This window comes from Cyprinus carpio, chromosome A19 (assembly GCF_018340385.1).
Source record: "Cyprinus carpio isolate SPL01 chromosome A19, ASM1834038v1, whole genome shotgun sequence".
NCBI lineage: Eukaryota > Metazoa > Chordata > Actinopteri > Cypriniformes > Cyprinidae > Cyprinus > Cyprinus carpio.
In genome coordinates this window covers 9,465,674-9,492,098 of record NC_056590.1, presented here as the reverse complement: position 1 = coordinate 9,492,098, position 26,425 = coordinate 9,465,674, and the positions used below count along the sequence as shown (strand labels likewise).

At 34.6% G+C, this 26,425-nt stretch overlaps 1 protein-coding gene across 5 annotated transcripts in view; it reads left to right on the top strand.

The window, feature by feature from the left end:
- Window positions 1–26,425, top strand: part of LOC109085850 (trafficking protein particle complex subunit 9-like) — a 201,821-nt gene that overhangs the window by 13,852 nt on the left and 161,544 nt on the right. For all 5 annotated transcript variants that reach the window (XR_006162617.1, XM_042776264.1, XM_042776263.1 and 2 more), the window contains 3 exons: window positions 5,057–5,200; window positions 19,874–20,000; window positions 23,429–23,574. Coding sequence is in view for 4 of the 5 variants with exons in the window: in XM_042776264.1 (XP_042632198.1) it covers window positions 5,057–5,200; window positions 19,874–20,000; window positions 23,429–23,574 (417 nt within the window). In the remaining variant the exon portion in view is untranslated. The remainder of the gene's footprint in view (window positions 1–5,056; window positions 5,201–19,873; window positions 20,001–23,428; window positions 23,575–26,425) is intronic.

Genomic DNA, 26,425 nt, shown 5'->3' with positions numbered 1-26,425 from the left:
TTACAAGAAAAATGTTATCTCATAATCAAGATAAAAATGACTAATGTTTTATTCTGTCTGCGAAGTTTTGCTCATCCTGCTCTGTACATATCTGTATCACCTTCAGTCACTTAAAAAACCCATATCAGTCGACCAGTAGTCAGGAGGAGTGAATAAGGTTGAATATCTATTTTGCCTGGTTGAAAGGCATTATCCTCCTCCATGTCCTCTGGCCATTTAAGACAGACTCTTGTTGACAATAAACAAAGAAGTAATGTGCATGTGAGTCTGGAATAGAAATGCGGCCTTCATGCATTATGATGCGAGTGATGTACGTGCCGATGTCTTAAGGTTTTTGAATCTGGGTAATGACATCACCCCCCCCCCCCACCAACTCATGTTTGTTCTTTTAATTTGGTTAATGCTGTCGTTTTTTTTTTTTTATAAATGCATGCTATTATTTTGTTTTATGGTTGTCCTCTCGACCCGTTTTACCTCTGTTTACTGGCGTCTTTCGCAGTACAAGAGCAGAATATGAATAATTTGAATTGCTTTTTTTTCTCTAAATACCTCAGTCTCATAAACAGCCACTGGTTGATTTGTAATCTGCCCAGGCGGCATTGAAGTAACCTTGTCCCTCTTTGTATGCTTACAGAACAGCGTTGTTGGTTTTGAAGGGCTCTTCTCAGGGGTGATATATATTTCATCTAGTCTTTGTGTTGGAAAAAAACAGCGCAGAGAGGAAAACTGACCCTGAGCTGTGATGTCAGACTCTGAAGTGCATCACTTTAGGGTCCTTAACTATATTCTCTTTAATATGAAATCCTCTCAATCTTTTTCCCGACTTTCACATGCATGGAATAATAAAGATGTTTAGCTTTAAATGCAGCCTGAGGGTCTGCCTATATCGTTCAGAATCCTGTGAATTTGGAAATAGAAAATCATTAATATTCTTTAAAGATGAAATAAAATGGCTTTTGCAACACATTTAAACTCCATAATGTGACACATTCCAGAGTGAAACAGAATATTTGGGTATGTAATATATAATACTACATACATAATAATATATAACTAATTGTTTTATTTTGGTGCAGTATGATGGCCCAAATTGTATGGTTTGTTGAGGAGAGGTGTATTTCTTTTTGAAGTCATTTTTGTAACTTTCACATTGTGGACGCTAAAATAAGATAAAAGAGTAGGGACTCATCATGTCTAGGAACCAGAATATTCCAGAGAATTGCTAACCACTTAGCAAACAACCACCCAGCAACTGGCTACCACATAGAAATGCTCTTAAATCTATTTAGAAGAGCTTGGATACCATCCAGAACCCCCTGGCAACTGTATGGCAAAATTCTTAAAAAAACATTAAGAACACCTTAGCACCCACCAGAAACCCCTATCAACCACATAGAAATGCTCAAAAAATAATTTACACCACCTAGACAAGTGCATAGCAACCACATATCAATGCTCTAAAAATCATTTAGAACATCTTAGCAAGTGCATAGCAACACCTTGGCAACCACCCCTGAGAACGGTATTGTAATGCTCTAAAAACCATTTAGAACACCTTAGTAAGTGCATAGCAACTCCTTGACAACCACCCCTGGCAACAGCATAGTAATGCTCTAAAAACTATTTAGAATGCCTTAAGCCTGGAATATACTACAAAATTTTCTGTCGATTTACTATCTGGAAAAGTTGAAGCTTGTTGCCCAAAGTCAGAGTCAATCTGCAGATTTGAGTTGACAGATTCCATAGAAAATCGTGTAGTGTATGATGGTCTCAGACTGATTTTAGAACACGTTGTTTTCATTTGTCACGCGTCTCATAGCAACAAGAGATGGAGCCAGTTTCTGCCTGAGTTTGTTGTGATCGGAACAACTTGAAAGTCTTGTAGTGTGTGATCCTCAGACGTTTAGTGTATGATTCCTTTATCAATATTTACAAAGTCGGTAAGTGTATGATGCCTGGTGTTTTTTTTTTATCTGTTCCGATTTTAAAGTCATGTAGTGCATTCCAGCCTTTAGCAAATGCATAGCAGCACCTTGGCAACCACCCACAGCACTCAGGCATCGTGACACTGAGTTTATCACAGTTCCGCTTGGTCAGTTAGTTAGTTAATATTTTTTTTCTCTTGCCAGTTGCCACACATTGTTTATTCTGTCAGCAAAGTCATTAGTTCAAAGGATTTGAATAATGTGCACTGATGAATCAGGCACAATAAGACAAACAACATTTATGAAGAAAATAAATAGAGTCCTTTTTGATTTCACATGGACTTGAAGATTTATGAGTGCTGTCTAAATGCAGACCCAGCCGTTCCATCATTTAGATATATTTACTCTTCTTACATCTTCATTCTATATTGTGTCAGACAAAACAGCTGATTTAATGTGCTTTTTGCATTGAATGGGTGATGTCATTTAGAGCAGGAGGTGACGGCCCCTGCTGGCGGGCCGTGGAGACCCCTCGCATGTGTCCACTGAAGCTTAAGGGTGACCCTGGCTTACTGAAGCTTTAAGTGAAAGAGAGAAGAGGGCTTGGGTCAATAAAGACACCATGGAGTGCAGAGAAAGAAGAGAAAATGGCTTTTTAATTGGCCTGGGAGTTCTCGATCTCAGCTCTCTTTACGCACAGAGAGAGCGAATATATCATCAACTTCTGATTGATTGCGTTTAGCTCAACCATTATGCACAGGGATTTAGAAAGTCCAGTGAAAACACAAAGACTGAACACAGAACTGCAGCAGGCCCTGGAGAACTCTAAAATGCTTCCTGTAGACTCAGCGGCCTGTTTGCACCAGCCATTATGATCCCTGAACAACAGAGCGATGTATTATTTCTAGTTGAAGAGGGAGTGAAGTGGCTGTTTTTAATAAATGGCAGCTAAATGTGCAGCAGCTGTTGTAAATAGTGAAATTTTTATGGGGTGATGTGTTGTGAATGAATGTTGGGTATGCAGAAAAATCGCCATTGAAAGTGCATGCTTTTAACTGGTACTGTACTGAATTTTACTAAATCTTTGCTTCCACTTGCATGGAACAGATGTATTTTATAATTTGTATATATTATGTTATAATTTAATTTGAACTGTAATATATTGCATATATTATAATATTAATATATTTAATAACACACTTAATATATTGATATAATTTAATTTATTAATTTTACTAAATTAACTGTTATCAATATTAAGTTAAATTTACAAATATGATCCCACTTGTGATGTTAAGGTAACAGTGAGCTTATACATGTTGCATGTATTATTTTACAGAGGCTATATTAATGATCTGATTATGCCAGACATTTTCTTTCTTTCTTTTTTTAATCTTTCTTAATCTGCACAGACGATATTTACAGCCTGTATTATCGCTTAATATGTTTCTGATGTTGCTGATGTGCTGTAGTATCTGCTAACTGGTGTCTGGATGCAAAATGCATAAGGAAATTATATGCAGATAAGGTTATGTATAATAAAAAGGTTTACTTTTTATCCATTTATATTTGTTTCCAGTAGGAGACGTGTGGGAAATAAAGCTTGTGCATGTACATGTAATATTCCACCAACTGAGAGTTGGACAGAATTTGGTCTTCATAGGGTTTTATCTTTTTTTTTTACATAACATAATGTAACGTAATGTAACATAACATAACAATGGCACCCAAATCTCAAAATAGCATGCTAACATTCCCTAAGCAAAATTTATGTAGGAAAGGGGCACCTCAGAAAAAAGAATGAGGGGAAATATATTAAAAAAAAAGAATATATAATCACTTATGAATGTATATTTATGTAATAATTAAAAAAAATTATATTTAATATTTATTTTTGGAGTTTTATGAAACTGAAAACTTCTGCTGTTTGTGTGCATAAGTCATGTGTTGAAAGTGTTTTGAGAGCAATCACATGCTTTTCTGTAGTGTAAGGGCTTGTGGGTAATATTAACCTGAAAACCAGGGCAAATTCTGGCTATTTTATTTTATTTTATTTTATTACATTACATTATCAATATCTCCTTTGCTATTTAGGATGGGGGTATGCAAAAAAGGATGCATCTGCAATTTTTTATGTATGGCAGCATAAAATTGCATGTTTATTTAAGCAAATTGCATCCATATGTAGAAATGTACACTTTAAATGCATGTTTAACTAAATATTTCTTAAACTTTTAGTGAACGGGAAGTTAAGAATCATGATTGATTCTTGTTTGAGCACACTCAATAATGGGATATATTGTCTATATTTCACATTTTAGCATTTGCTGTAGATTATCCGTGAATCCCATGCATGTCAACTTTTGTAGTATTGTAGCATTCAATTCCAAACAGTTTTTTGGAGACTGTTAATTCCTGTTTCTTGATTAAAAAGCAGCAGACAGCAGGTTCTTTGGTTCCTTTGGTTTGGTGTGCAGACACACACTCTCTACTGTAAAGCTTAGTGTGGATTTGCATGATTTGAGAGTAAGGTGAGTGTGAAATAGACGGTCATGTGAGTGGCAGAACTGTGTGGAGTGATAAATCCTCACAATCATTCCAGAGCTGCTGCTACATTCCTCAGGAGCAGCACAGATCAGCTTCACCTCTCTCTCTCGCTCTCTCTTCTGTGACAGCCGTGTGAGTTGCCTGATGGATGAGTTTTGTAACTCAGCTGTTGAATGATGAAAATTAGGACTGTAAATTTTATGATGCCTTTCTGACAGTTTGAGCAGAAAAAGATGCTGTATGTACAAACAAAACTTGATTGAGTTTGACCTTCTGTCACATTATATTTCTTCAGTTAAAGGGGATGTAAAGAACAAGGTTTTGATGGACAATTGTTGTCAAGAAGTCTTAAAAACAGCCTGGTGAAATTGGAAAAGTAAGCTATGACTTTTTTGTTTTATAAGAAAACTTGATTAACATTAACTTTGAAGAGGATAAAAAAGAAAAAAAGAGTGGAGAATACACTGGGGGAAAATCAGAATACAGTCTGAAGGTATGAAACACGAAAGCCTCATGTGAAGTAAATCCATCAAAAGTGTTCTTATGTGTGTGTTTAAATGCTTTCTCCTCCTCTATGTTTGTAGGGACCCATCGTGGGTGGGCGGCAGTACAGTTACGGTTGCTTCATGAGCTGGTTTATGCATCTCGTCGTATGGGGAACCCAGGACTGTCTGTCAGACATCTCTCTTTTCTACTACAGACCATGCTGGACTTCCTCTCAGACCAGGGTAAGACATGGAGCGCATGCACAAATGCCCTCAAACTTTACACATTTAGTTGACCTCCTGTTGACTTTAAGGGCTCTTTTTCAATCATTTTTGCCCCACTAATACGGTGGCTGAGAGAGCTCATGAAAAAACAAGAGCAAATGAAAAAACACATGCAAATAGAAAAAAAAACACCATCAAATTAAGAAAACATCTTCATCAGTTTGAAAACACATGTGCTGCAAATACTCAACACAACCAAATACAAAAATGCGCTGCAAATACGTACAACATGAGCAAATACAGAAATACGCAGCAAATACTCGCAACACGACCAAATACAGAAACACACAGTAAATATGCACAGACCTCAATGGAATGTTTAAGGGAAGCGCAACAAGTGATGAACCAGGCTGGGACATGTTTATCAATGTCTGATCTGAAAGGCAAAATTTTTGTTCATTTTAATATTCTGATCATACGATTTATTAGCTTTTTGATTATCATTAGCCTATATAAGCTGACAAAATACATAATTACTGTAACTGTGAAACGTTATGTAAGCTGGCTAGCTAATTTTCACAACTTTAACAAAAATTAACTGAAAAAACAAAAAAAAACAACAACAAAAATAAGTTAAACCGTGGTAACCACAAATTAACCAGGGTTTTGCTACACTAACCATAGTTTAACTGCGGTATTTATACGACTGTGGTTATACAAATGGTAGTCAATATGCCAAAAGAAGGTTACTGCACTTTTACTATAATAAAACCATGGATAAATTTCGTAAGGGTGGTTGGGGTCCCCTTAAAACATTTCCGTTGTGGTCTGTGCTACTTGCAACGCTTTTTTGTGTTTGGCCAAGTTGTACGAGATATGCACAGATCAGGCAAAAGAAAAACAACAAGGTACTAGATGCTGTCAACTCATTCAGACACCCATCATGTACTCAGAGAGATTCAGACAGACAGACGGTACTCATCTAAAAGATTACAGATGAAAAGAAAGAGACAGTGAGGATAAAATGTTCACTAGAGTGCATTTATGTAGATTGATTCTGCTGCGGTGAGGACTTGTTATTGTATTTACAGGCCTGTATTTTATGGAATTGTCATATTATACTCTTTTTTTTTTTTATATAGAGTCATCTCTCTCTTTGCACAGTGACTTATTTTCTTTATTTCTTTAGAATCGTGAATTTTGAATGCAGGGTTGGGGAAGCAACTTTTAAAGTGCAGTTCACCAAGGTGTTCAATGTAAAGAAGTTAAATTACAGTCAAGAAAAAAAAAATGTTGCCTAATAGTCACTCACAAAACTTAAAACTACAGATCCGTAAGAGGGCAATATATGTTAAATTGTACCACACTCATAATATAATGAAATAAATATAAATGCATATAAATAATGTAAAAAAAAAATATATATTGTAATATAATCTGTTGTAATTATATTAAGTCTAGTCAAGTCACATTTATTTGTGTAGCGCTTTATACAATACAGATGTGTCAAAGCAGTTTTACAGCGTTACACAAAAATAGTGTGTCGATAATGTAGGAGGACAATAGAAACTACGGCGGCCAACAAACAAAATAACAAATTGCAAACACAAATGCAAATCTAAAAAAACAAAATAACAATTCAGAAAACACAACAACAATTCTGAAAACATTGTAACAAGTCAGAAAACACAATGACAAATTTGAAAACAACATAACAAGTCAGAAAACACAATGACAAATCTGAAAACAGCAAGTCAGAAAACACAACGACAAATTAGACAAACCGGAAGAGGTAGGTATAGTTTGAGACAGCGCCATTGGTTTGGGATTACTCACCACTGACTGGACAAGACATCTGTCAATCAACGTATACAGAAAGAACCAGCCGAAAAATAGCAGAGTCGTGGTAGAAAGTTTGGAGATTTAAAGTAGCTCGGTTTAAATGTATTGTATGAATTGGGCTTACTATGGAATATAATTTACGGAATGTCTATTTACACTTTGTGCAAACAACCTGCTTTATTAGCATTTTATTTTTGTTATCTCCAGTGGTGCAGGTGGTTAAGTGTGTATTCTTGGCTTTTTGACACGATCCCACCTTTTGCCGAACTTTTTTTTTCTCCCTTTTCAAATCTCGTATTAGAAATGGATTCTATTTACACTAAGTGATTTTTAGCAATGTGCTATTTACACTAAGTGCAATTACCTATTTACACTATGTTGAAATAGCAGGATTTTCTGCTATGTATACTACTTGTTGCAAATATAAAAAATTATCCAAAAATAACTAATTAAAAACATAATAAAAAATAAAACAATAATAAAAAATAGAGTGTAAATTATAATAATTTTAATTCAAATTATTAAATGCATGCCACTTTATTGGTACAATAAAGCCCTTACACCTACACCTACCCTATACTTTATTTTCACCTTTTTGATTATTTCCTTAATTTTTATTGAAAATGAATGCCTTTACGATGTGATACGAGATTTGAAAAGGGAGAAAAAAAAAGTTGGCAGAAGGTGGGATTGAACCCAGGTCGATCGGGTCAAAAAGCCAAGGGCACACACTTAATCACCTGCGCCACTGGAGCTGACAAAATTCCAATGCCAAAATGCCAATAAGGCAGGTTATTTGCACAAAGTGTAAATAGACACTCCGTATGTTTTATTCCATAGTAAGCACAATTCATACAATACATTTAAACCGAGCTATTTTAAGACCATCTCTGAACTTTCTACCATGCTGTTTTTTGGATGGTTCTTTCTGTATATGTTTATTGACAGATGTCTTGTCCAGTCAGTGGTGAGTAATCCCAAACCAATGGCGCTGTCTCAAACTATACCTACCTCTTCCGGTTTGTCTGATGTGTCGTTGTGTTTTCTGGCTTGTTATTTTGTTTTCAAATTTGTCATTGTTTTTTTCTGACTAGTTGTAATGTTTTCTGAATTGTTGTTGTGTTTTCTGAATTGTTATTTTGTTTTTAAGATTTGTATTTGCGTTTGTAATTTGTTATGTTGGTTTCAGAATTGTAATCTGTTTTGCACTTCTTGGCCACCGTAGTAAACAGTCAGTTTTTCAGTTAAAGTCAGTTCACTTTTGATTTAGTGATGTCATCATCCAGCTCAGTTCAGTTCTTTTCAAATAGTGTCTGTGCAATCAAGCCGACAATATTGCCAGAAATTAAGTGTCCCCAACTAAGCAAGACAAAGATGACAGTGGCAGGAACCAAAACTCCATCGGTGACAGAAATGGCAAAAAACCTTGGGAGAAAACAGGCTCAGTCGGAGGGGCCAGTTCTTATATGGACGGACGAAACCAGCATGGCGTGGTTTAATTCCATCCTGCAACACAAATCAGATTGTGCAGAGGAATCATCTGGTTCCTGTGGTCTTGTGCTGATGGCCGTCTAGCTGACATGGTCTCAGCTGACATTCAGGGCTGTAGAGGTCGTCTCTAGGTGCTGATCCACCATCTGGTCTGGATATGTACTGGATCTGGGTGGCTACAGTGACCTCAGAATAAGAATTAGATTAGATACCATTCTTCTTTTTATGGGAAGTGTTACCGGTTCCGGTTGACCTAATTAATGCAGCCTAACAATCCTTTAACGGATCTGAATTCTAGAAATGTGATAGTGTATGATGTGTATGCCAGATTAAAGAGATGGGTCTTTAATCTAGATTTAAACTGACAGAGTGTGTCTGCCTCCCGAACAATGCTAGGTAGATTGTACCAGAGTTTGGGCACTAAATCGGAAAGCTGATTTTTTCTACTGTAGGTATTATCAAAAGGCCAGAGTTTAGAGATCGCAGTGGACATGAAGGACTATAATTCAATATGAGCTTGCTCAAGTATTGAGAAGCTAAACCAATCAAGTCTTTATAAGTAATTAGCAAGATGTTAAAATGGATTCGTTGTTCAATAGGAAGCCAGTGCAGTGTTGACAGAACCGGACTAATATGGTTGTACTTCCTGGCTCTAGTAAGAACTTTAGCTGTTGCATTTTGGACCAGCTGGAGTTTGTTTATTAAGCACGCAGAGCAACCACCCAATAAAGCATTACAATAATAAACTTGAGGTCATGAATGCATGAATTACTGTTTCTGCATATGACATTGAGAGCATAGGTCGTAATTTAGATATATTTTTAAGATGGAAAAATCCCAAAAAGTAAAGCTAGACTTTTGAAAATTTGAAAACAGCTGAGCTTCTGAAAATGTGTTTTTGTTAGCGGTGTAACTATTTTTAGTGTTTGTCTCTATCACTGGTTAAGTTAAAGGGTTAGTTCACCCAAATATTAAAATTATGTCATTAATGACTCACCCTCATGTCGTTCCAAACCCGTAAGACCTCCGTTCATCTTCGGAACACAGTATAAGATATTTTAGATTTAGTCCGAGAGCTTTCTGTCCCTCCATTGAGAATGTATGTACGGTATACTGTCCACGTCCAGAAAGGTAATAAAAACATCTTCGAAGTAGTCCATGTGACATCAGAGGGTCCGAATGACTGCTGTGACTGTTGACGTACGACGCTGCAAACCTAAAATATCTTAAACTGTGTTCACAAGAGAACACGTCAGCAGCGTCGTACGTCAACAGTCACAGCAGTCGCGTTCACAACAGACCCGAAAGAGAAGAAAAAGCGGAATAAAGTCGTAATTTTTGTTATTTTTGGAACAAAATGTATTTTCGATGCTTCTATAAATTCCAACGGACCCTCTGATGTCACATGGACTACTTTGAAGATGTTTTTATTACCTTTCTGGACGTGGACAGTATACGTACATACATTTTCAATGGAGGGACAGAAAGCTCTCGGACTAAATCTAAAATATCTTAAACTGTGTTCCGAAGATGAACGGAGGTCTTACGGGTTTGGAACGACATGAGGGTGAGTCATTAATGACATAATTTTAATATTTGGGTGAACTAACCCTTTAAGGATGTATGTGTGTTTGCATGTGGCTCTGTGTGGTGTGTTAGCTGGATTTTCCTGAAAGCGGCTGTGTCTCTGAAAAGAGATTGATGTTGTTTTTTTTGTTGTTCAGCCATGGTCCACTTCACAGCATCCTGTCCCCACAGAGGTGTGCTGTAATCCTGTCTACCTCACACACACACACACACACTGCCGGGCCTGCAGCTCTTGGGTATTGAGCTCTGTCAAGCTTATCATTTCCTACCAGACAGAACAAATCCAGAGTTCCCTCGGCTGAGCTCAGGGATTGGTCGAACGCTGTTTTCAACACGGTGTCAAAGTAACAATGGCTCCCTGTGTTCTGATAAAACCCATTTCTGCACTCCTCTCTCCTCTGAGAGCCAAACAAATCACTCTTATTTTGTCTAACGAGCAATGTGATCTGTTTTCGGGCAGTTAAATGGAATTTCGGCCTTCACTGGAGTTTAAACAGGAGCATGAATGAGCCAAATTGAAGTTGAAGTCACATGTTTGACAAACAAGCATAAGATATCTTATATATTGCAATCTGGCATTACAATGACTTGCATATTTGAGAATAAATAAATAATAATTATGAGGATAATAAAAATTGGAGACTGATCACATGACCTCTTCACTCCCATTGGTAGTTTTATCGCTGCAAGTCCAGAGGCTTTAGGAATACCACTTTGGTTTACAGCTCAGTTTTTACCCACAGTTAATTGAGTCACTCAGTTGAAGTTTGATTCATTTTAAGCAGATCAGTTTGTTCAAATAGTGTTGTCACTCAAAACATTTGCCCATTTTGTTTCTTTTTACAATATTAGTTGAATGCTGCTGGTTACACTGTATATTGCTTACAGTTTTAATATCTTAGTTTTACCTTTAAGTGATTTATAACATTTTGGTAATTGCTTCCTCAACATGATTATTACAAAGAACTTCTTTAGAACAGCAGTTTGTTGATAAATCAGACATCAGAAGTTCCCCCGTGTTCATTTGAATTGCAGCAAGTTTCCCGCTGTTGACATGATTGATCTTTGATTGAGGAGAGCTGCTCTGTCCACCTGAATTAAATCTGTGTGCCATCTGAGAGCTGAAGTGAGGAGTGACAGTTTCAGTTAGTCTCTTGTCGTGTCTCTTGATTTTATCGCTGAAAGCACCTGTGCAAAAGAATAGACAGTACAGTCAGATCAGTCTGCCCCGTTATACTCTACTGTATAATGACTAATGATTTCCTGTTAGCAGCAGTTGTTCGAAACACCCTCAACACAAAGACACTTTACAGAATGGAGGCGTCTGATTTAAACACATCTGCTTGACATTGATCAGTGTCAATCTGGACTCCTTACTGGATAACAGAACAGGAGATTCGAAGAGTTTCTTTTAAATTAGCACATGAGGGGTACTGTCTTTTTCAAGTCCTGACAGAATGATATTGATGGGGATGTTTTATTCAAGGCAGAGCTTTGTAATGAACAATTGCTCTGCCTGCAGATAACAGGTGGATGCTTGTGTTATGAAGTAATCAATGCAGACAGAGAGAAAGAGGTGGAGAAACATTTACAGATGTGGCAGATACATGCTTCCAGAATCTAGATGGAAGAGAAAACAATAGAGAAATGGAGAGATGAGGTTATAGATAACCCTAGAAAGAAAAGAAAAGTTTGAGTGTTGTGTATCTTTTTTCATTTTATTTTATATTTTATTTTGTTTTATTTTATTTTAACTGTTTGTGACTAAATAACACTTTTCTGTGCTACTTCTGAAATGCACTTTGCATAAATTAAAGAAAAATATTTACACCATTACATTTTTGATCTTTTAAATTGGGTAATAATTAAAAAGGTTTTTACTTAAGTGAAGTCCTATTGTTGGTTTTAATTGTTTGTTTGTTTGTTTGTTTATTTATTTTAAGTAAACACTAATATTCAAAAGTTTGGGGTCAGTATGATTAAAAAAAATAAATTAGCACTTTTATTCAACAAGAAGACATTAAATTGATCAGAAATTACACTGTAACATTTTATAATGCAACACAACTTTCTATGCATCAAAACAATTATCACAGTTTTCACAAAAATAAGAAGCAGCACAACTGTTTTTAACATCACTAATAAAAATAATTGTTTCCTGAGCACCAAATCAGTATATTAGAATGATTTCTGAAGGATCATGTGACACTGAAGACTGGAGTAATGATGCTGAAAATTCAACTTTGCATCACAGAAATAAAATATATTTTAAAATATATTAAAACAGAAAACAGTCATTTTAAATTTTAATAATATTCTATAATATTACTGTTTTACTGTGAATTTGATCAAATAGACACAGCCTTGTTGAACAAAAGAGACTAATTTCAAAAACATAAAAAAAAATCTTATCGGCCCCAAACCTTTAAACAATGGTGTATTTAATAGCTATGACTACAAAAATATTAGATTTTTTTCCTCTAGTTATAAAAAAAAAAGAACCAGAGAAAGACGTTGGTCAAGTAAATCAGATTACAAATGGGTTTCTTAAAAAAAGGTCTCTGTTATTGTGAATGAAACAGCAGTATATGTTGTTAAAAGTGTTTGTTTTCATAGTGACTTTTGTGCTGATGTAATCAAGTGAGTGTGGGGGACAAGAAAAATCTCAAAGCCTGTCATCACTAATATCCAATCAAATTTCAGTGGATAAAAACAAGTCCTGTCCCCTCTTGAATCTTTGTTTTCAGTCAGAAATATGTGCCGTTACCCGAGTTAAATGTGTTGCGAATGCAGTTTCATGTTAAGAACAAACTGTCCCTTACCTCACTGTACAACATTTTTATCACCACGTAGCAGAACAGACTAAGAGAAGCGGTGAGGAAAAGAAACTGATGTTGTCGGCTAATTAGTATTTTATCAAGTTTGATTTGCCAGAGCTCACATGTCAGCAGGGGTTGTGTTGTCTGCACAGAGCAGTGTGAAATAAGCTATTTGAGGTATGTGATCGGCTGCTATTTTTGACTACGTTTGTGAAGACAAATTAAGAATGCCAAATAAAGAGCTTCATTTAGAGAGATGGCGAACGTACTTGAGAAATTCTCACCGGATGAAAGGTGTAAATTGCAACACAGAAATTCATTTTCAGCCCCGCTCTGATGTCTGTGGTGTTAATTTAGTTTTCTTTAGAAGTTAGTAGCACATTTTGTGAATGGATGTGTCTAAATGAACTGGCGAGGCTTTACCTGCAGGAAACTCTGTGTGTAGAGACACTTTGATTTTGGAAATGTGAATTATATGAATTGCTCAAAAAACAAACAATGCAACTATAAGGCATGAAGATAGATATTTAGAGAGAGAAATTTATCTAATGTTATCCAGACATGTTTTGTGATATGCACCCATATGCAGTCAGGTTCATGGGCTTAAAGTTTGTGATTTTGTGTGAGTTAAAGTGTGTTCAGAACCTTTGGACTGAATGAAAACCGTGGCCCCTCTGGTCTCTGTGGCCCTGAGCTAATCTCAGTCTCATACAGCTTTAAACAAACAGGCTCACAACCTTTAAAATCCCTTCTCACACACATACACAAGCTACACACTAGGCCTCTCATGGCCAACACACACACACACAGACCCGCGACCTCACTAAACAACCGCTTTCTCACTTTCAGGCCCTTGCTAAAAGCACCCTTGTCCCTGAAATATTAAGCGCGGCTTTGGGGAGACTGGGAGAGAGAGACATTTGTGACAGAAACACGGACAAGCAATTTGAAATGGATTTTAGGGACGATGTTCCTTGTGAACGAGTTCAGAATATTTAGTGTTCTTTGCTAAGCCAGGCACAACTATTAGGATTGCTAACAACTGCATAGCAATGTACTAAAACCATTTATAAGATGTTAGAAGAGAATGCACTAAATTTTAGTGTAGTGATGTGCTCAAAAGCACCCAATACTCATTAACAACCGCATTGCAATACCTTGGCAAACACCTTCAACACTAACTAATCTGCATATTCTTAAAAATGTAGTAATCTTTACTATATATTTTTTTTGGACCTGTTATCAGTGTTATTTGAGTTTTTGTTTGTACTATTATAGCATTAATTATTGTTGAGCATTGTTTTATTTTTAGATTTTCACATTTCCTTTAAATTTTAGCATTTTTTTTAATGATTTTATGTATTTTTTATTATCATTGTTTAAAAATATTTATATTTAGTTTTAATTTATTTTTATTTTTGTTTTAATAATTATAGTACTTCAAGTTAATGTTGCCTTGGTGACTAATTTTATTTCTTAGATTGCAGCTTTATTTTGATTTTATTTTTCAGCTTAATTTCAGGTTTTATTTTATTTTATTTTATTTTATTTTATTTTATTTTATTTTATTTTATTTCAAATAATTTTATTTTATTTTTCAGTTACCAAAAATGTTTTTTTCTTATGTTTTTAATACTTTAGTTACTGATAACAACACTGGCTCATATACAGTATAGTTGTCTTGACAAGAATAACCACCCATTTAAAAAGATTGGAGTTTGTTTTCGTGATATTTTAAGAGGTGGTGTATATGCATTATTCATGTGATTGTATGCATGTCATTTTTATTTTATTTTTTTCCTGCGTATATATATATGCATCATATAAAGTCTCTCCCTCAGGGGCTGAACCCTTTCATTTGATAGTTGACTCGAAAATTTGCAGTATATCAAGAGGCCGTGCAAAGTCAGTAATTATACCCTGATCAGACGGCATGCAATTATGTTCAGTTTGAACAGGTTCTGACTGAAGACGTTATGAAACAAGACATAAACCCTCATCTGAACATCTCATAAATTGTATAGCAAGTCACTTTTCCTTCACTAACCCTTTCCTTCACATTCCTGAATGTTGATTGTTTCCATAGCAACAACCCCTCCCACTTGCAGCCAAAGATGCAGACGGCATTCTGCGGACCCTTGTGATGGACCAAGTAACGTCCAATCTATTCCTCCTCACTGAACTGCTGTAAACAGCAATTTTCTGAGTCAGTTGTCAGTTTGCCATCTCCTCTCAGCTTTGGTGGCTCACAAATTACGATGCTTTTTTTTATTTGTTGCCTGCATTTCTTCCTCTCCGATTGAGAAGTGTGACGGATTTGTCAGCATGTTGTGTGTTTGTTGGGTTTAGTTACTCATCTGCAGTCGGTAAATTCATTGCGGTGGACTTCAGCACCCTGCTTATACATTATTCATAATTTATGTGACAGTCATCTCTGCTTATATCCTGTCAGCAGTCCTTGCATCAACCTGAGCGCTCGAGTTCATCTCTCCCGACAACTGCAGGCTTTTTACTCCCTCAGTCATGTTTTGAGTTTTTGTTGAGTCTGTGACATTTTGAATTACACACTTACTCTTTCTTTTTTTCTGTCCTGACCCATCAGAAATACTTTAGTTAAAGTGCTCTAGAAGGAAGAAATTGTTGTTTCAGAATGCAAAACCAGGGAGGTCTGAAGTGATTTTTTTTTATTAATTTTGAGTAAATGTTTTGTAAAATTATTTTTATTTATTTCCATTTAATATATTATTTTTTTATTTCCTTTATTTATTTATTTGCAATATGTGTATTATATATTGTATATAAAATATACAGTTTGATATGTGTAAATATATTTATAAATATGCATGTCAGCCATTGAAAAACCCAATAATACCCCTTTTACTTGTAAAAATATTATGGAAGTAAAATAGGTTGTGAGCACAGTTTTATGGTGATGCTTTTATTTTATTTTATTTTATTTTATTTTATTTTATTTTATTTTATTTTATTTATTTTTTTTTAATTATTTTATTTATTTTATTTTATTTTATTTTATTTATTTTTATTTTTATTTTATTATTTATTTATTTATAATTATTTATTTAAATATTTATTTATTTCCATACAATATATTATTTATTTATTTCCAAACAAAATATGTAGTATATATATTTTCTATATATAAAACATATAGTTTGATATGCATAGATATATTTATGATTATGCATATCAGCCATTGAAAAACCCTTTTATATCCATTTTACTTGTAAGTATATTACGGAAGTAAAATAGATTGTGAGTGCAGTTTTATGGTTATTTATTTATGTATGTGTGTGTTTATTTATTCAATAAATAATGTACTTATTTATTTCCATATATTATTTATTTATTTCCATACAATATATGTAGTATATATTTTCTTATAAATAAATAAGTCAATATGTATAAATATATTTATAATTATACATATCAGCCATTGAAAAGCCTGTTAATATCTATTTTACTTGTAAATATATTATGGAAGTAAAATGGGTTGTGAGTGCAATTTTATGGCATTAAATGTCATTTATAGTAGTCATAACGCACTGGATGGTTTTATAGCAGTAGACTGGTTCTGACAGCTTTTTGTTCAAGTTTTCCGTTGAATTTGAATGAATTTCGATTAGGTTTGTATTTAAGAAGAGTGTCTGCATCAATGACAAAGATTTTCTTTGAGATTTAGTTTCCTTTGTTCAAGAGCTGGCAAAAGTCCATGTGGGGCATTTACTGCTAAATGAATCATTTCACACAAAAGACAGCATTTGATTACCAGTGACATTGTACGAGAAAATCTCAATGAGCGATTAACATTTTTTTCACCCTGTTAATTGGAGTCACATGCAAAGGCCATATCAGAACCTGTGAATACTGTACCTTATGTGTTGGGTTCCTTTTGTTGTAATGTTTTTAATGAATGCTGAGAACCGAGTAAGAAATTGCTATGAAAATTATATGATAACTGAAAGCACACTTTAAAATAATTTGTAAAAATGAATGGTGGGGATAGATGATTCATGCCTACTGTTTTCTATCCTTTTTTTTTTTATTTTTACAAAAATGAGCAAAATAATTACAGAGCAAAATGGCTTGAACAGACAATTTCCTCCTTTTGATGGATTTAAATGAGGAAAATTGTTTATTTAGACTACTGTGGTTTGAGATTTTCGATGTAGCCAGACCTCCTCTTCATTTAATAAGAGAAACATATTCACCTATCCACTTTCTCTCAATCACTCAGACTATTTAGTGTCTATTAGTAAGAATATGAATCACTTTGGCTCTGACTGGTCGGGTGGCGTCTTTTAATCTAGTTTTCTTGTCTTTTCAAGATCATCTTTTCAACCTCCGCTTTCTGCATTGGCCACTTTTGAAACAGCAGAAATTGTTAAAAATGTAAACCGACAGCCATGACAATATTGCATCTAAAAAAGGCTGAATTTTCTTTTATTTTAGAAATTATTTTAGACTTTTCAAGCATGCAAAATAGTGAAAAAGAGATCATGATAGGCACAATGAATTGAAAGCAGAAGTTAGTTTCTGTCTTTTTATGATTTGGCTTCTAGGTTTCTGTAAATAGATACAGTCAGTTTGACAGTTCTCCAAGTAGATGGACTCTAAGTGTTTGTTTTTGGTTTTTCCCTGTTGTTATTTGAGATAAGTGTTATATAACCCAATTGTAGGCAGAGATCCTGTCCAGCGGCGATCTAGAGATGCTCACTGGTGTCTTTCAACGCTGTCAAACGAATAAAACACGCAAAGAGAACATTTATTAAATAGTTTTTGTTATTTTTTAGATCTGAACTGTGTGGTTCGGCAGTATGTAAGTGCAAAAATTCTCTGTTACGGTAGGCATTTTAACGTGTAAAAAACCCCAGCATTTAGACTTTGTTACATGTCCATTTTATGATTTTCTTGCATTTAAAGGCAATGATATAATTAGCTGTATCACACTCATTCTTTAGATGAACTAACCACCTCTAACCTCATTCAATGTCCTAAAGTCACAGAGAATAAGAATTAATTTTTTTGATATCTGGTCTCAGAGCCATACGGGTTTTTGATCTGTTATTCCCTCAACATAAGAATGAGTTGTGAAGGATGTCTATTACACCTCTTCTCATCCTCTCCTTCTCCTTCTCCTTCTTGCCATCTCAGATGGCATTTCACCATGGGCCAGCTGCACCCCTGTGTTTCTTGGGGTCATGTTAAATCATTAATGGCAGCTATACGTTAGTCAGACCTTCCTGTCTGCCACAGGGGCCGCAAGTCTGCCAGCAACTATTTTACGAAGCTTTCAATTCCCATCTGTTTAGGGTGCAAAGGATTCCTTTTGTTTGTAGAACAATTATCGTTTCATTTAGTAGTAGTAGCAGTAATATTAAAAATGATGAGAATGATAATAATAATAATAATATTTTAAATGTTAAATTTTACATGTTGTATTCTTATTATTTATAAAGCTTTATAAATAATATAAATAATAGTAATGATTACATTTCAAATGTTTATTATTGTTTTGTATTATTGTATTATTATTTTATATATTTTTATATATTGGAAAATAAGTTATGATTCATATTTTCATTTTATTTATAACATTTTATTTCATATATAAAATATTCATATTAAAAATAATAATAATAAACAGCAATAACAATAAGGAACATTATACAATAATTTTAATAATATTAAATTATGAATAATAATAATACAAAATGTTATAAACAATTTATTTTTATTAATGCAAAATGTTAATGTTTTAAGTATATAATAATAATAATAATAATAATAGAAATACATTATTATTATTATTATTATTATTATTATTTTATATACTTAAAAAAATCTCATTATGCACGATAACAATATGGCAGTCCATTATATTTATCTTGTCTCTAATGAGTTGCGTGCCTGTTGCTCAGTACAGCAGGGATTCTTTCCGAGCGCTTGGATCGTATTCTAACTGCAGCAGGATCATTGGTTTTATCGGAAAGGCTGTGAGGTGTGAATTGATGGCAGAGTGAGGCCGTAAACATTTTTATAGACAGAGCAGTAAGTCAATACGATGCTCACCTGTGGAAACTGAGCTTAAAATAGACCGATCGTTAGCCATGCACGTCTCCCCTCATGATGTACGGACGCTCCGATTATTTGCCTTGTTAAATTTATATCTGGCTCTGGGCTAGAGACCTGTGAGTGAGGATTGTGGGTAATTTCACCCTTGGGGCTCTCGATGCACTTTAGATGCATTGATGATCTGCTGATATATGAAGTGTGGTGTTGGCTCTTGTGATGTTTCAGGAAGAATGCTAGTTTTTATAGCTCAACCAATCAGATTTTAGTACCATATCCATTTGACTGTGTACAATTGTTTACAAGAATATTTTACTGATTGTAAGTTGTTTTATAAGACATTTTATTTATAAAGCTTTATTTTAAAAATAAAATGTTTAAAAGAATAACAAGAACAATAATAATAATTATTATTTATAAGGCTTTATTTTATGTATAAAATATTTATATTATTATTATTATTATTTAATATATATAAAAAAGTTACATATACATTTTTTTACTGCTGCTAACAGTATTAGTAGTAGTAACAACAACATTACTAAATACTAATAACAATGTTTTTATTTAATTTATAGTTTTTTATTGTTGTTGTTATGATACATTTTATGTATAAAATGAAATGTTAATGTTGTGTATATGTTAGAAATACAGTTTATAATGCACCATTTTAAGTGTTACCATTTTATTTTTAAATAGAAAAATAAAAATAATATATTATTTATATATAATATTATTTATTTGTATATTATTATTTGTATTTATTTATTATTTATTTTTACATTTTTACTTTTTTTTTTTTTTTTTACTAAATTTTATTGCAACACAACCTAAAAATGCATGTTCTCTTCTCTCTCCACAGAGAAGAAAGAAGTGACCCAGAGTTTGGAGAACTATACGTCAAAGTGTCCAGGTGGAATGGAGGTGATCAGCCTCCCTGATGGACTCAAACTTCCTCCTGTTCCTTTCACCAAACTGCCCATTGTCAGGTGAGAGGGCCTTTTGTTGTTTTCCCCTGACAACCCTGTACCAAAACAGTCATAATGTCCCTTTAAAGATTCCATATATGAAGTAGATGATTTGCATATGTGGGATGTCAAATGATAATGAGCTTGTACTTGTCATTTAATTTAGAAATAGTCTAATATGTCCGTTTTCCATGAAAACAAAATGTTGTATTTTTTTATTTGAACATGTTTATCTCAGTGGCCACTCACAGGGTTTTGGCGGTGTATTTCCACAGCTCAGTGTGTTAAAAATGACTCACCTGAACTCTAACTGTGGTTTAAAACATTTTGAAGTTTGTTGGCCTGAGAGCCACAAGAAAGCTGTATGAAAATTAAAAATGCAGATTTCATTTGTTTTATTCTCCCCAAATGAAGCATTTTAATGGGAAGCACATAACTTCACATATCCTTTCATCTGTCCCAAGGAAGCTGCTGATGTTCTTTGTGTGTAGGAAAGAAAGGCCTATAAATGTGTTTAACAGATGTATTTCATAATCCCACCAGCGGCTAAAGCTCAACATGTTCACTTGATTGAAGTGTCCATTCCTCTAAGCGCTTCTCTCTGAAGAACTGTTTTTTTATTTTTTGAGTTGTTAAAATTCCTTAATTTATTCTTGAAGGGATATTTAATTATAAAACTTCAGACAAGCAGATTTCCTCCTGATATTTATCTCCCTCTTCACATGTCGTTAACATGCAATATCTTGCTCGCTGCCTGCTGCCGGAATTTACACGGAGGGCGAATTTTAGACATATCTTTAAAAAGTTCCGTAATGAAATCTTGCCGTCTCACGGTAGAGATTGTTGTCTTATAGGAAAGAGTAAATGTCAGTATTAAACTGCTCTGATTGCTGGTCAGAGATATTGTTGCTCTGGCAACAGTGTTATGAGACATTTAAGTTCTAAAGTTCTGAAGTTGTTCATTGTTCGGAATCAAGTGAAAATTCAGAGTTTTTTTTTTTTTTTTACTCCTCGTGTCCTTTTCTGTGAATATCTGGGAACAGGAAGGGTGAAAACACAACTGAAGAGTGTTGAAAGCTGGTCAACGCTTGAGAGCTTGATTTAAAAACTTAGAAACAGACTTGCCAGTATATATATATTTTAGAAAGTCTTGGTGTTTAATATTCTCTCTTTCTTCTACAAACAAGAAAATAGGCTAGTGTGTGTCCATAATGCAGGAGGACAATAGTAAACAGTCAATTTTTCAGTTAAAAGTCAGTTCGTTGGTGGGTTGCTAGGATGTTTGTGGTAGTTGTTAGGGTGGCTGCTAGGGCTTTGGGTAGTTGCTAGCATTTGGGGTGGTTTTTATTGTTAGAGTGGCTGCATTGAGTGGTTGCTAGGGTGTTGTGGATGGTTTTGTTAGGGAGTTTGGTGTGGTTGCTTAGGTGTCTAGGATGTTGTGTGTGGTTGTTAGCGTTTGGGGTATTTGCTAGGGTTTTTGGTGGGGTTTTATGGATGGTTGATGGGGTGTTTGGGGTGGTTGCTAAGGTTTTTAGGTTGGTTGTTAGTGTGTTTTGGGTAATTAATACGGTTTGGGGTAGTTGCTAGCATTTTGGGTGTTTACTATAGGGTGTTTGGGTAGTTGTTAAGGCCTGTTCACACCAAGAACGATAACTATAAAGATAACTATAAAGATAACGATATTAGCGTCCACACCAGCGAACAATATCTTCTTTTTATTCTAAGCGCACGCTCGTCTGCCGCTTTAAGTTCTCGAGCTTGTTACAGCAGGATGGATTCTGATTGACAGTCAATTTTTTATCGTTCATCAGCTGGAAAAAATCGTTTTGAAAGTGATTCCAACGATATCGTTTTTCTTTGTCTTTATCGTTATAGTTGTGGTGTGGACGCTGCTGTTCTTTAATACTGAAAATGATTTTTAGAACTATATCTTTATCGTTATCTTTATAGTTATCGTCCTTGGTGTGAACTGGCCTTTAGGGTGTTAACTAGGGTTTGGGGTAGTTGCTAGAATTTGGGGTGGTTGCTAGGGTGTGTTTGGGGTAGTTGTTAAGGTGGTTGCTGGAGTTTGGGGTGGTTTATGGTGTTTTGGCTTTGGGTTGGAATGTTTTGGGTGGTTGCTTGGGTGTTTTTGTTTTTTGAGGGATTGGGGTGGTTGATTAGGTGTTTAGGATGTTGTGGGGGGTTGTTAGCATTTGGGGTGGTTGCTAGTGTTTTTGTGCTATTTTTTAGGGTTTGGGGTGGTTGCTAGGGTTTTGTGGATGGTTTTTCGGTAACCAGCTTACTGGTTTTAATCAGAATAGACACATTTTTTTTTTCTATTCTGATCTGTAGATATGTCTTAAGCATAAGTCTGTGGAATTTCTTTTTAGCCTATTTTATGATCCGCCAGGTGAAAGCTGTAAGTCTGATCACATAGTGGAGTACCAGCACACCTCTCACTTGATTTTAGGAATCATTCATGTCCAATAGCACAAGCACTGTGAAAAGAGTTATGTGCCGAAGATTAATATTTGGGGTTTGCACACTAGGTAAACCATAAAACATAAATGAACACTAAAAAATACTATCCTCTTCTTTTTCTTTTTAGTTCTGCAGAAGAAAGCCTGTGATAACTTTAGAAGATAACGTCCCCATTGTTAGTTTTTCAGATGTGGGATGTGGTTGCTAGGGTGTTTTGAGCTGTTGTTTAGGAGCAGCTTAAGGCTCAAGTTGTGCTCTCAAACAAAATGTGATTCTTTTTTATTATCATATATTGTAAAATGCTTATTAAAAATGTACCATTGAGAATTATTGCAATTATTGTGAAGTCTAATTATACATCCAAATGGTTGTTAAACTACACTGAATGGACACTAGCTATAAACTGTAGCTGTAAAATAAATTCTGGAATCATTGTAAATGCTGCATGTGCAACTTGCATGAACTTATTTTTTCAAACAGCAGTTGAGTAATTCATCAATTCATCATGTTGCTTCATAAGTTTTACACTACCGTTAAAAAGTTTGTGGTCAGTAAGATAATACTTTTATTCAGCAAGGATGCATTACATTGGTAAAAAGTGACATTTTTGTTTCAAATAAATGCTGTTTTTTGGACTATATTTGTCAAAATATCCTGAAAGGAGTGTATCATGGTTTTCACAAAAATATGAAGCATTGCAACTCAGCAAAGCAGCATATTAGAATGATTTCTGAAGGATCATGTGACACTGAACACTGGTGTAATGATGCTGAAAATTCACTGGAATAAATTACATTTTTAAATATATTCAAAAAGAAAACCAATATTTTAAATTGTAGCAATATTTCACAATATTACAGTTTTTACTGTACTTATGATCAAATAAATTCAGGCTTGGTGAGCAGAAGAGACTTCTTCCAGGTCCTTTCTGCTTATTCAATATGTGAAACAGGCCTAACTCTCTGTTTTTTTGGTTGATTTTTTAGATCTGTTTCTCTGCTGAACCTGCCAGCGAGTCTGCGTCCTCATAAGGTGAAAGGCCTTCTGGGACAGGGCATGTCCAGCGCCAGCCCATTCATCTACTCTCCAATCACGATGCACAGCAGAGGAGACGAGCGCTCCAAGAAGATTGGTGAGTAGTTTTTCTACTCAGAAACTTCTCTCTTACACTTTCTCTGTGTGAGTTATTGTTTTCTCTGAAACTTTAATTACGGTATATTAGCATGATCTTTGAGTTTTAACCTCGTGCACTGTTTATGCGGGGCGGTATTGCTCTGATAGGCTTTCAGAGCGATCTTAATTACTGTTTAAAAGATTCTAAACTAAACACACACCATTGTGTTTCCACGTGGTCTGTTTGATTCATGTTTATGACAGGCGCTGTCATTAAGTTGTCTCTATCCCTGTTGGCAGTCGGAGGCGGCTGGAAGAAGTTGAAGTGTTTTCTGGATCTCTTAAGCAGCATCACACAGCACAGACTCTATTATTTATAGACTTATTAAGGCAAATAGCAGAATACTTTGCCACATTAAAATACTATGGCAGTGTCGTTCAATTACTGTTTAAAAACTCAAACCATGGTGATTAGCTGGTAAAGTGATGGTATTGCATGCTAAACTATATGCTTTGATACAGTACACACCATAGTTATCATATTTATATACCATGTGGTATTTTAATTTGATTATATTCATATACCATTGGATTTATATGCAGTACCATTACTTCATGGTGATACCATGATTCTTTGATATATGTGTCACAGTTTCATATCATATTTACATCGTACTCCAAGCAACTTCTAGTAATTTCATAGTAGTTTTTGTTATTTCTTTGCAAGTGTGGTACTTTAAGGTATTTCATGGAATGCCATGAGATACTATAGTATTTTACTATAATAATCATACAGTACCACTGTATGTGTCTCGGTACAGTGCTGCAATTACTAAAGTACTTTTGATAATTATATTTAGATTTTATTATATTCCTGTACCATGGGATTTTTATGCAGTATCATGGTATTGTGATAATTTGATCGACATTGTAGTATTTAAATGATATTTGCATTTACTCCAGGAATCTCATGGTACTTTTTGCTGCTAGTTTGTAGTTACTCCAAGGTACTTCAACAAATACAATGATGATACCATGGTATTTGAATATGATGTATATACTGTATATATGAAAATATCGTGGTACTGCAAGTTTATCAGATGGTAAGACTGTGGTACTTTGAAAAAAACAAAAAACACTTAATACTGTTTAGTACTGTTAGTGATGGTATTGCCATGGTACACTGATATTTGTCATGGTATTTTTTTATTTTTGATTACCAACTGCTTTATAAACCTTACACCTGTTAGTACTGGTTAATATAATGTAATGTAATGTAATGTAATGTAATATAATATAATATAATATAATATAATATAATATAATATAATATAATATAATATAATATAATATATGCTGCATATCCAGAAAACATGTTTTTTACTTTTGATACTTTTTTGAAAATTATTTCCTGTCAGCTTTCATGTCAAAGATATATAATAATCTCTAATAATCGTTCACTCAGTCTTCATGTCGGTAAAATGTCTATTTATAGTTCAAGCTCCTCCAGATTCATATTAAATTCATAGACTGTATCTAATCTATCACTCTGGGCATAACTTTCTTGAGTTCTATTGTTTTGTTGTGGATTTTTTGGGTGTATTTTTGGATCGTAGGGGCCCTGAGGCACTGGCAGGAGTCTTATGAAGACAGATGGCTGTTCAGTGTGAGGTTGCCCCGACTTTTCAAACAAATCATGTTGTATAAGAGTCAGATGGCTGTTTCCAGCCTGTCTTATTTCATTCTGCCAGAACCCACCAACGTCTGCTGCGAGTGCCTGTTTTTTTTCCATTTTTTTTTTCATGTGCTATCCCATGACCACTTGGATACTCCCAATGTTCCCGATTTTACTCTCAATTACGTTGGAGCGGTTAGTCAACTGCTTCCGTCACAGGTCGTGGTTAGTCACAGGTGGGCGGGGTGAATCAACATAGGTGGGCACTTTCCTGAAGACTTCGTCTTTCTGCTGTTGAAGCGAGGTTTAGAGTTGCCTCAATTTCCGGTTGATTACACAAGCACCTAGACGTCAAGAGATAATTTTCCCAAGAGGGATGGAGGGACCAAGAGAATGAAAGGATGAGAAAAGTCACATTCAAAACAGAATCATTCTGGTCCTTTACATAATTGAATCACTTCCAATCAGGGTTAAATTAGTGCCACACACTTGCGCTTTTGAGTGCGGCTTCACTGAAATGCCACTTGGCTTCAGTGAAACCAGTCAGATCCTGCTTCATTTTATTTAAAAAAAAGACAATCTTTTTGTCTTTTAAGTGGCTTTTGCAAGTCAAGCGGCACTGTTTTTTTTTTATTGTTTATGCTTATTATTAGTACACTGTAAATGATTATTTTTCAAAATTGTAAATAAAACAGATTATTAGAGTACAAGAAAATAGTATTTCAGTTTTTCAACAAAATGTAATGTCTAATTCAATGTGTTGCTTGCCATTTCTTTGTAATTGTTTGTACATTTTACCAGCAATTTCTGAGTGAAAATTGTTTCTATAGCATTTTTTTTTTCAGTGTAATTTTAACATAGAATTTTTGACTGGCAGGGGACAAAACTGTGTTTCAATGGTGATGCTCTGCAAATGTGAGTGACTCTTATGAGCAGATTCTTGAATCATTTACCTAATGAACTTACTGACTCTTATGAGCCGTTTCTCTAATGAATCATTCAAAATGATTCACAAGATACAAGTTTGAATCAGCCTGATGAATGCTTTACAGAATGAACTCACTGAATCTCAGTGACTCACTCACTGTAAGTTTTCATTGTGTTTAGTGAATATATCGAAACGAAGTGCGTTTGTGTACTTAAATGGAGTAATTCACCCAAAAATAAAAATTGTCATAATTATTTTTTTTTGTCC